Source organism: Seriola dumerili, unplaced genomic scaffold (assembly GCF_002260705.1).
Source record: "Seriola dumerili isolate Sdu_G_001 unplaced genomic scaffold, Sdu_1.0 BDQW01000161.1, whole genome shotgun sequence".
NCBI classification, from domain to species: domain Eukaryota; kingdom Metazoa; phylum Chordata; class Actinopteri; order Carangiformes; family Carangidae; genus Seriola; species Seriola dumerili.
Window position 1 is genome coordinate 338,525 of NW_019174416.1, and position 12,437 is coordinate 350,961.

The 12,437-nt window shown below is 41.4% G+C and overlaps 1 protein-coding gene across 2 annotated transcripts in view; it reads right to left on the reverse strand.

The window, feature by feature from the left end:
* The window catches only part of gabrb2 (gamma-aminobutyric acid type A receptor beta2 subunit), a 31,371-nt gene extending 19,922 nt beyond the window's left edge, over window positions 1-11,449 (reverse strand). For both annotated transcript variants that reach the window (XM_022751714.1, XM_022751716.1), the window contains exons 1-3: window positions 11,316-11,449; window positions 11,093-11,193; window positions 10,598-10,665 (exon numbers count right to left, since the gene is read on the reverse strand). In XM_022751714.1, coding sequence (XP_022607435.1) covers window positions 10,598-10,665; window positions 11,093-11,193; window positions 11,316-11,389 — 243 coding nt within the window. In that variant the 5' untranslated portion in view covers window positions 11,390-11,449. The remainder of the gene's footprint in view (window positions 1-10,597; window positions 10,666-11,092; window positions 11,194-11,315) is intronic.
* Between the last annotated feature and the right edge of the window lie 988 nt (window positions 11,450-12,437).

Below are 12,437 nucleotides of genomic sequence, written 5' to 3' on the forward strand. Positions count from 1 at the left end.
TGGACTAGGGGCCATGATGGCCAGGGTTGGGGGGTTAATATTCAACTATCCTCACTTAATTTTAAGACCATAACCAGGGGGGGAACTTTCTCAGCTGGCTGACTATTGTCTCAAGCTAAAAATATCTGTCTCCACTCGAACGAGTGAAGCCACTTTCTGCTTCACAGAGACAATACTGCCTCTAATGCAAAGAGCCAGTGGATCTCTGCAGCTGTGTCTCCTTGTGTTTTGCTTGGTTTTGCTTCTAATTCTGCCTAATAAACAAGCACAAGTAAAGAGATGTAGGAGAGTTTTCCACATTTAACCTCAGTGAAAATAAAATGCATTTATACTGTACAGTTTGTTTTTACACACAAGCTGTAAACTCTACCACCTCCCCTCTCTCTCTCCCTCTCTCTCTCTCTGTCTCTCTCTCTCTCTCTCGCTGTCTTTTCTCTGCTTCTCACTCTTAAAAAAAGACTTACACCCACACAGCCACAGCACTGCAGTTAGATCTGCTCTGTTACAGTGTATTGCAGTGCAATCGATGAGTGGGAAAACAAATTAAAAAATACAGTCCGTGAAACGAGGCCCTTGAGTTTTTACTCCAAGCAGCCATCATCATTACTTATCACAGTGCTTTTACGTTTCCAAGCCTTTTTTTTTTTTTTCTTTGCTATCATCACGCATTGGTGTGACACTGCTTAGCAATTGCCACTCTCACTCTTTAACTCTTATCATTCATTGCATGCAGTGTGCACGACCAAAACACTGTAAAAAGGGCATCTAAAAATACATGAGCTGCTGCCATGTTGATTTTTTCAGGAGTGAAAAGTCAAGCGAGGACGGCCGCATCCTTATCCTGTTTTACAAGAGTTCCCACTGAACCCTCCTCTCACACTCGCTCCCTCTCTGTCTCATTATCAGCCTGTCGATCGGATATCTCTATCACCTTTGGGATCGTTAGCTGCTGCCTGCAGGCTCGGTGTACATCACCCACTGAGGCAGCATCTCCTGCAATACGTCCCTGTCTTTAGCACCATCCTTCGCCATATTGATGAAGGAACACAGAGGCACAAGGAGCTAGAACAGACAGAGAGGAAGATACTGAAACGCTCTCTCTGGCTAACTGAGAGAACTGAAGGAAATGATATTAACTAGAGCCCTGTGGTAACAATCTGAGCAACATTAGCATTTTGAAGCTGAATTTATTCATCAATCTGGTATAACAGACTTTCAGCAACAGTCTTTCTGTATTTTCCTTTTTTGCTCAACACTGTTTTTGATACAACTGGAGTGAAACACCCTTTGACATTTTGGCGGATTCGGTAACAAGGGAGCGTGGGTGTGTCTGGTGTGTCACACACACACATCTTGGATTTTTGATGTTTGCATTCACAGCTCTTAATGTGTGTATTACATTAACAGGGTAGAATAGAATTTAGGGCTGCAAGTGATGATTATATTATATTATCGAATATCATGTTGATTATTTTTAGATTATAAGAGCTCAGAAAACTGGGAAATGCTCATTATAGTTACCAAGACTTATCAACATTGTTTGTTTTGTCCAACCAAGAATTGAAAACACAAATTCAGATTTTTTTTCTGTTTGAGAAATGACTTATATAAATGATTCATTATCAGAATAATGTGGTGATTAATTACCTTTCGATTGATAAATGAATGTACTGACTAATGATTTCAGGCTGTGTCCAATATCACCTCATTCACTCACTCAGTACTCCAAATATTATAAAGTCTCAACACTCAATAGTTTAGACTGCAGTGGGCAGTGAAATGAGATTTTAAATCATTATGAATCATTGTCTTTGGTGTCGTGTCACACAACTGCAGCAAATCATTTTTGTATCTATAAAATTCAGCGCATCGCATTCTAGGATTATTGGCAGAACGTTGTGTTCAGGCCATGGGCACTACTTTTTTTTGGACACTATATCATGATGATATTTCACTCGAAGAATTTGGATGCTAATATAATAAGGTGGAGATTCATAGCAGACATTTTGACTTGTCAAAGAGGAAACGCGTAGGTGTCAGTAATAACTTTAATGCACCTGTAAGTCATGACAGTGTGACACTGAGGCAGCATGAACAAAACCAGGACCCTGAAACTGAAGCAGCCGAATGGAATTGTACCATCATTCATTTTAATATTTACACCTGTGGTTTTCGCACTGTGACATGTAAAAATGTCTTCTGTGAAAAAAGGCCTGCTGAACGCTAAACATTTTAAAATGTGTCTTTCTTTTTTTTTCTTTTTTTTTTAAGTGAACTCTGCTTGAACATCAAGGCGCCTGCTCTCGTTCCTGTGTGTGCATGTTCGTGTGTGCGGTGCCTCGCTGCGTACGTTTGGGGGTTTAAAAGTATAGAGATGCATCGAGAACACCTGGGCCTGCACGCTGCCTCCTGGCTGTGCTGTAAAATGGCAGCGTAATTACGGCCTCACAGATGGTGCTGTTTACCTTTGCTCGGACATCACTTGAGCTTAGAGAGGGACGCCAAATATGGCCGCCTCCTCCCATATCCCTCAGTACAGTCAAAGTTATTGCTCAAAGAAAACCAAATCTGCAACGTAGATGACTGTACTGCAAGGGAGCACATTTTAAGGTGTGACAGGGAAAAGGTGTTCTGGTGTTCTGCAAAAAATATTAGGCGGGAGAATGTTGTTTTCGTACAAGCAAAGCAAATCCTTCACCTGCACTTTTTAAATATGTTTTCAATTATAAATAAAAATCTGCAAGTATAATATGCATGTAACAAATTAAGCAAATTTTTTTCAATATGGTGCAGCTCCGATACTAAACATCCAGTCAAAGTGTCTTTTAACACAGAATATTAAATCCTTATTAAAGGCAGAATCCTGAAGTTAAGTGAGTTTTTCTTAATTTAACTTTTTCTCTTCTGGACTAAAAATAATTTCTGAGTAATAATCAAGACATTTAATGTGTTATGTGCTAAGAGCTTAATCTCTTCCTCTACACACAAAAGATGGAGCAGGTAACGAGGATTTTGCAGCATGCAGTTTCCAAAAAAAAAAATTAATTAAAAAATTAAAAAAGCTTCAGATAACTGAGAGACAGACCGTCCCGTGCCGGAGCGTCGGTCTCCAACACGACCTTCACTCTCCTTGTCAGCACCCTTCAGAAACTCCATTAACATCACACAGAGCAGTGAGCATCAGTGAGGGAGACATCTTGTGGAGAGCACCAACATTTAATAAAAGAAAAAAAAAGAAAAAGAAGCATGACAGCACTGAATATATAAACGCGATGAAGCTACAAACAAGGCCCGGCTAACTTATAAAACATCAAGGCTGGTTGCACAGTGACAGTGTCTCACTACAGATCTGTTTCTGGGCTAACAAACCCCCATTAAGAATCTGACAGAGTGACAAGGAGTACATTTGTGTTTCCCTGAAAAATCTGACAGGCTACGGTTGTTACAAGACCTCCATTACAACTACATCAGCTGTCACAAGCGACATGGGAGGGAGCTGCCAATAGATGAGCTTAACACAATACATACTGCTCTGTTTGCAGATTCAGATTTGAAGAAACAGCTGACATTAATGCATTCACTCTTTTCTCCATAAAGAAACCATCTAGCCAGATGTATTTATGCGTGGTAGACTTTCATGATTGTGAAAAGCATGACGTTCCACCAATACAGTCATCCTCATTTTCATTTTATGTACATTTTAACATTTAAATTTTCTGTACGTGATTTAAAAAAAAAAAAAAAGCAGAATGTACACGCTGTATCTTCTTCTTTTTAACCCTAATGTTGTGTTGGTGTCTTAGAGACCTGGGCCCTGTTGTAACAGCTCAAAAAACATACTTCATGAATTGTAAACACGATTTTGAACTGACGATATGCACAGACTGAATGTACTTTTTACACATCACTATTATTCATACGAGGTCTAATAGGGGTTTCAGGATCTCTGGGATTTAACTGACCCAAAACATTATTTAAGTCAGGATGTTGTACTGCACTTTGTTTGTGAACGACTGTTTGGCTATCAAAATTTATATATAGTTTAAATCTTTTCATGCCAACAAGGCAAATCATATAAGACAATATGTTAATCTAATAGCATTTTTCAACAGATTGTCAACAAATTCTATCAAAACATCTGCATATATGATATTCATACTAATAAATAGATCTGAAAATGAAATATTTCCTTCTTCAGCATCATAACAGTGCTTTTTTTTAATCATCAAATGCTGCAAAGGGAAGGGTTACTACTTCTATACTCTTCCTGATTTTGGGTTTTAATGAGGTCAAATGAGAATGAGAAAGTAAGTAATTTCAACCAAACATTTGAGTTAAAATAACATATTCTACCCGTGAACTGCTGCTATGTGTGCTTTTCTCTCCTCTCTGCAGCTTCACAGGAGCCGGCAGACGTCCACCATATTGCTAACACTTTGATCTGCTGTGTCCTGCTGCAGAGCGCTCCAGCAGAAGCAGGGAAGAAGCTGCTGATAATAATAACAACGTCTACGGTGCCACGAGGAGACAATTCGACATTTGGGCAATAACAAGCTCGTCTGCAGACATCGCAGCCTCTTGTCCCCTTGTTTCCCGTCTACAAGCTAGAGGAGACGCCACAGCACATCACAACTGGTCAAGCTGAATTTATTCATTTGTTGCGCTCTCTGTGTCCGGTTAAGTAAAGGCTTCAAATTAAATATTAGGAGGTCAAGGGGGAGGTTAGTGCATTCTGAATGAGTTGCTGTCCGTACACATCCTGAGGGAAGTGACAATATGGACGCTTTTATGACTCTCTTTCCAATGGGTCATTTTTCAGCTACTTGGCTTCAGTGGAGAAAGTGCCTGACAGAGTCATTAAGGGAGCCATCATCACATTAAAGGCCTTTAATGGATCTGGCTAACTTACTCCCTGTTTTAAGACACGCAGCTTTTTTGTTCCCCTTCCGGCGATAATGAAAGACTATCACTAACAATTTAAACTTGGCGTAACTCCACTCTTGCAGTTGGGACTCTGCAAGGGTAAGTGTTGGTAATTAAAGCAAATGACAAACCAGCCAAGTAAAAATAGGAACACTGTTTCATTATTTTAAATCTGATTGATTAATTTTGATTAAGTGCATTAGGAGAAATGCATTTCAGAACGCCACCATTTACAAATGTATCAAGTAATCAGTTCATTTAACGAAATTATACATAAACCATTTAAACATATGACACTAACTGCCAAATGTTTAAGATATGAATACTTTTGGCACATTTTACCATTTACCATGATTAAAAACTTTTCTCTACCAGGTTTTACTTTCAGATGTAGTGTAATTATATTTCTAAAGCTCATATTGTGTCACTGACAGTGTTTTATCTACAAATGAGCCCAGTCTCCACTGACTAAACGTTAAGCAGAGAACGCAGTGTGCATGAAAGAAAGCTGCAGGATTAAGTGTTGTTCTTGTGCTGTAATTATGCTGCTGACCATATTAATCTGTTACTCTGTGTGTCCACTCAGCATAACTAATGACATTGTTCTGGACAACCTGCATTCTTGTCTTAAGCTTTTCGGAAAGCTCAGCGAAGCAAACAGAGCAGGCAGAATCAAAGCAGCAGCACTGGATGAACAAAGAGACAAAATATTTCTTGTATTTAAATGTTTTTTTTTTTTAAAGTGTGAATATATCTGGGTATGAAAATGTGCATGCTGGTAGTTTTGCAGCAACTTCAGAAAAGCCACAGAAAAGAAGATCCTATAAGAGTTTAGATTAGAACTGAAACAGTTACTCCATTTATTGATCATTTGATCAACAGGGGATTGATCAGAAGCCAATTTTATGAGTGTTAAAGTAATTTATCATGAAAAAATGCCTGGATCCAGCTTCACAAATGTGACGATTTGCTCTTTTTTCTGTTTTATGTCTTTGTAAAGAGAATATATTTGTGTTTTATGTGGTTGTTAGGTGTCTCTGGTAAATTGTTCTGGGCATTTTTCAGTATAAATAATCAATAATTCAGATTACTGCTAGTTTTAGCCCTATTTAAGATACTATAATCATTAACATCTCCATGAACTCCCCAGTAACATCAGGGTTTGTTAAAAAGGCAAAATATCAACAAAATGCTAAAACAGAAGAAAATCTGAGATCTTCAAAGACAGAACAACCTTCACCTGGATGATAAATGTTAAAAACCTTGAAAAAGTCCCTGGAAAAAAGAGGCCTTATTTGCTTTTCCTTGACTTCCCTAGATCCACCAAAAAAAGGCTGCGTTGTCATGGCAACACTGAGTAAAAATAACACAAGCTTATTTTCCACAAGCTGAAAATAAAATGGAACAGGATCAGTTTGGACAAACAAGATCAAAATGGTTGCTAATTCACAGACACAAGAAGCTGGATCTCTCTCACACGGATGTACTGTAACGCTGAGGCCTGCGTCGCGTCCCCTCCGGTCATCGGCTCCCGTTATCTGACGGCCAGATCCCCTTACTCATGTGAAGAAACCAGTGCTTGTCAGGATAATGATTGTAATAAAGGGAACGCTCACGCCCCACTAATTCCTCCATCCCAGAAGCCACCACAGCTGGTTTGTTTAAATCTTTTAATTCACAGCCAGCTAATTAACATTCAGAGAACAGTATTATAGCACAGGCAGTGCCTCTTAACAACCACCAACCTCAGGTATTTTACATGTAATTAACGAGCAGGATGAAGAAAAGACGAGGAGCGAAAATACTCATTTACCTCCCTCCTCATTGCAGCCTCAGAGTGCATACTGTAGCCCCACTCAACGTATGGATGGCATGCAGAAGACGTTATTATGCAGCGCTGATGCATTGCTGAGACAACAGACTCCACTTGTATTTAATCAGCTGCACTGGCTGTGTGCAGAACACTTTTTTTTAATGCACCGTAACTGGGGTTCGGTTCCTGGATCTGTGATTTCAGCAAAAACAAACAGCATTATGCAAATGCAATTTCAGCTGCTAAGTGAGGAAGATGAGTGATGGAGCGGGTTGCCAGCGCTGAACAGACAGATAGACAGGGATGAACACGGGAGGAAGGGGGAGGGAGCAGGCGGGGGGGTGGGGTGGGGGTCTCTCGGCCATGATATCATATCTGTGCCATATTTTCCACTAACCCCAGTGAGTCAGCAGAGCCCACCCAGCGAGGATGTGTGGTCACACCTCGGACTCGGAGGACACTTCCCTCTCAAAATAGCACATTTGTAATGTCATGCAGGCGAGGCTGCAACCACGGTGCTGACTGACCTGCACATTTTTATTGCCCAACAACATGGCTGACCTTTGAGCCTCTACAGGCCATCGTTGTGGATCACACAAGAATGCACAAAAAAAAAAAAAAAAAAGACTCCGCTGTGGCTCGTGCACATGTGAACCGACCTCTTACATGTGCATGTTACATAGAGAGAGAGAGAGCAACATAACTACAAATGCCGTTACACACTCAAACACCATCATGCCCTTCATGTCAGCATAGAGGAAAAATGCCACAATGGCTTCAATCAGCCCCGACCAAAATGCAGAGTTCATTCTCCACCAGAGGCATTTTTATCTTTAATTAGAGGAGCGAGCAGCTGTCTACAACCCAAACCTGCTCACTGCTGTGATGGCAGGCCTGCACACAAACACTGATTTCAAATCCAGTCATACTCCTTCACTTCTAACAGCAAATTCCTCCATTTTCCTTCAGGTTTGTATTCTGTCGATGCCATAGTCAGTCGTTATTTGGAATCACGTTGGTGTCATCACGGAGAAAAAGGTTTAGATTTCTTTAGAATTAGTTCAGATGAATTAGAATTCATCTTAAATTTACAGTTTTTACCATTTTCATCTCCATTAAAACTCTATTAGGTCAAAACTAGTCAACGTTTACCAATATACCCAATTATATTAAAACAAACCTTGTTCAGTTTTGCCATCTTTAAAAGCACCTTTAGGTTTCCTGTATTCACTAAGTCTCACTACTGAAACTGGCAAAAAATCATTAGTCACAGTTTCTGAATATTTTCTGATTTTCTTCTTCGTCTTCTAGATAGTAAATTGAATATCAAATGAATAACACATCTTTGGGTTTTGTACTGTTAGTTGGACAAAACAGAAATGTCATTATGGGTTTTTCTCTCCTTTATGACAAGGCTCAAACCAAATGATTAATAGATCAATTGAGAAAATAATCTGCAGTTGCAGCCCTAGACTGGGGAGTAATAAAATTCGCTGCAGAGTCTTGTTTTTAACCCCTGAGACCTCAGTGAAGCACCAGTGGGCCAGCCATTAGAGGCTCATGCTATGCAGCCAGATATTGTTCAAACCAACTGATAAATTTAATGCGTCCTGGTTAAGTTAAGTTTTTTCAAAGACAACAAATATTTCAGGCTGAGTTTTTAGGAAACTGTGTATAACATGATAGAGAATATCCATTCCAGTTGTGCAGCTTCCACTAGGATGTAGATATCATTAGAGGAGACGGTGAAACCGATCACAGTAACCTTCACCTCTCCCCCACCCTGTTCCTCACCAGTTTCATCCTCGCCTCTCGCCGTGTTGTTTTCCCTCTCAGCACTTTAATCTTAAAAGTGGCTGCCCCTGATGAGGAAGATCAAAGCAGCCCCGCACCGAGCACAGGTCACCAGCTCCATCCTCGTGATCATGGAGCACGGTGATATTATTGATTTCTCTGAGATCAATCTCGTCAGCTGCTGTTATCCTCTATTGTACCAAAGAGAGCTGGACATGAAGAAGAAAGGAAGAGGAGGAGATTCCGACCTGTTATGTAAGTAGCAGGGAGGATTTTTCACAAGGTAACAACAATGTGTGGAACACAAGTCCACTGAGATCTTGGATGTTTCTCTTCTCTTTTTTTTTTTTCAACTTTTCGTCTAAATTTGTCCGTCGTGTCAGAGGGATGCCTGTGCAGATCTGGCAGGGGGAGCTTTTCCGAGAAATGAGCGAGATGAATGCTCTCTCATAGCCACGGGGAGTTGCATGACGTCAGTCGCCATTCACTGTTTGTGCACAGTTTTGTGTTTTGTTACACACACACACGGATGTATGAAGCAGTGTTTTTTTCCAGATGAATGCTTGCATAGATGCCTAGTTCTTAAGTAAGATAACCCTTTGGAGCAAGGCAGAGGTGGATTACATGGCTGCTGAGCCCAGAGTCACAGCCAGGGATCCAGTCAAAGTGGTGGGAGGGAAGGATGGAGGAGGGAGAGAGAGGAAGAAAGAGAGAAAAAGAGAGGGGGGGGGTGAAAGCAAGTGAGGGGTTTCTATTTCAAATCTCCCTGGACCCCCCAGGGCACTTCCGCTCTGTCTGCATCCTCCACCAAAATAAATCATTTCCATCAAAGGAGAAGCTCTGACCATTCAGTGCTTCTCCTCCTCATCCAAAACAAACTCACATAAGCTGCTGTATTTATCTGATAAAAAACTTATTCAGTGCTGTTTCAAATGACCACACACACTGATTTGACAGGCTGCCAAATCAAAATCGGACATGCAAAATTAACCAGACATCAACTTAAAAATGGCTCAATTAATAATAAAAAACACCTCTCCTTCCATTCCTACTGGCAAACTTGTTTTTCATGCTCTTATATAACATCTCTATTATGTTGCTCCTTGGAGAGGCTGCTTTGTAAATGATCTTTTCTCACACTCTGAATTCTCTGCAAAGACTGTCCTTAATGTTGTTTTTTTCCTGAATGCATCCCATGAGCAAAACACACGAGAAATAGAGAGTATTTAATGCAGTGTAGCTACAGCGAATGCACCACTGGGGTAGTTAAAACCGCCGTCAGTTACATGTCTGTCTGTCACACGGATCAATAGGTGGTGCTCTTGCATGGGCTGCTGAACTTTTCCCCCGTCCTCTCCAAGTCGCACATGACGTTCATCTTTGTGCACTAGAGATCGAGCCGTCTTTTTCTGTTGCAATGCTGTGTGACCAGACATTTATTATTAACAAATTGCTTACGTCATCTGACAAGTAGGGGGAAGATCATTTACGTAGACCGTGATGATGTGATTGGTCGCCGAATTAAAAGCCTTTAAATAAAGGGCGAAAAACACCAAACGATGCCAGTTCTGGAGGAGAAGATCGCATTGTTTTTATTATTTTGTAGGTAACTGCATGGAGTGGAGAGGAGGAGGGGGGTGCGTGTCAACAAAATTACACCACCGAGGCTTGACAACGTGAAGCAGTCACACACAAAGCACATACATACACACACGCTCGCGCGCGCGCGCGCGCCCGCAGCTCTCCGAGCGCACAGCCGGGGCTGTGCGTCCGAGTGCGCCAGTGAGTGTGTGTTTTGAATTCAAATGCAGCAACACACCAGAGCTGCAAATGCGGAGACTGAGAAGAGGATGGCGACTTGGGAACGGAAGCCCTCAATTATTGTCTTTTTCTCTTCCTTAGCCGAGTCCAATGTATTCACAAGATGCCTCAAACCTGGCTCAGGTTATCCCGGCTCTCTCTCACACACACTGCCCCGTGATAAGTAGCCCACTTCTGCTGTATTCCTGCCGTGCCAGGCACAATTGGCAACATTAAGCGAGGTAATAATCATGAAGATGCACCTACCATATTGACTTCAGAGACCATGTCTATGCTGGCTATGTCTATATTCATCCCCACAGCCACCGGGGCACCTGTGAAGGAAAGGAGGCATTAATACAACACATATGAATTATTCTCTCATCATGTAAATTTAACAAATTCGTGACGCGCACACAGGTTCCTCTCTGCTCCCCTCCACCTACAGGAGACTTGTGCACCATCAGTCTGAGCAAAAAAAATCTTCATGTTTAACACGCAGATGAGCTTAAATGCTGCTAATTTCATATTTTTAGTGGAATGATCAAACATTGATGAACGGGATCGATCACGTTAAAAGCCTGTCTTATATCTCCTCATCAAATGAAATATGCTCATCATTCCTTAGCCTAATTGGAAAGGCCTATTTGGCTGTGAAGGGGTGATTATGTAAATTAAAGCAGATTTTGCGATTCATTAAACATGTATTGCACGTCAGGAGGGCGTGAAAACATGACATTCCGTTTTCAATTTGCTCGTTACCTCCGAAATCTGGCCTCAACCGAATGTCGTATCCTTTCATCAGTCTGTCCACTGTCTCTTTTACCAAAGGCATATTGCTCGGATCTTTGATATCCTTGACGCTGGGGAGAAAAAGGTGGTGTAATGCAAAATAGCTTATTAATATCACACGCTAGGCACGCTTTAACAGAGGCTACGTGACATGCAGGATACAATACAAAAAAATAATAATGCAAACGTTTACCTTTGAGCCCAGACAAAAGTCACTAGTAAGGAAAAAGTAAAAATCCCAAAGTGGTTTTTCCTGATCCTCCCCATCGCAACAGTTTTTGAGGTGGTTTCGGGATGCGAGTGAGGAGAGCGCACATCCAACTTACTCCACACAGTGCAGAGGAGCCAATGAGGGGCGCATGCGTGCAGCCAGCCCAAGATCAAAGAGTGGAGACTGATGATGGTGGATGAGCAGTTTCCATTGCAGAGAAAAATATTAAAGGGACAAGTGGATGTGCGTAATGAAGAAACAAGCGTTTATGCCAGGAGTGAAAAGAACAACAACTGTGTTAATTTTAGGCTCATTTTATTGTTATATGTTTGTTACATGGCAGATAAGTTTGTCTAAATGCTGACAAGGTCAAACAGCTGGATGCACTGTGGGGTTAAAATGCTCAGATTGTCAAGTTAAGAGCAAGTTTATATCTTGTGTTTTCACGTTATCAGTCATGTTCAGTGGCTAAAAAGAGAACAACACTCCATCCATTTCAGGTAGACACTTTCTATGCAAACACCTGAGCCCAACAATCATGCACCGTCAATACAAAAATAGAAAATTAATGTCAGCAACACCCAGAGGTATTACATCCCACTATTCCCTGAAATGTTTCCAGAGGACCTGCAGTAGATCTGAAAATGCAAAAGGTAGCATCAGAGCGCCACAGCAGAAAGGTGGGATGGAAAACACAATCCCACAATTCATTTTCTCAGGTTTGAGTACATTTTTGAAGCCGCAAGGAGGGATGCAAGCCTCCTCTAAATTGCCTTTGATCTTGTTGTAGTGGGAGCTGTGCTTCTGTAGAGGGCAGGCTTCTGAAAGCATTGGTTCACTGTTGCATCACCACCAGTTACAGCCATCATAGATTATATCATCCACTTCTATTTGATGTGTTTCTTGGTGTGTGTGTGTGTGTGTGTGTGTGTGTGTGTGTGTGTGTGTGTGTGTGCGTGTGCGCGCGCGCGCGTGTGTGTGCGTGCATGCGCGCATGTATGTGTGTGTGTGTGTGTGTGTGTGTGTCATGCATACTGTATGTGTGTGGTGTCTGTCTCGGTCCGGGGCCCGAGAAGTTGTTGTTGTGTGTGTGTGTATATGGCG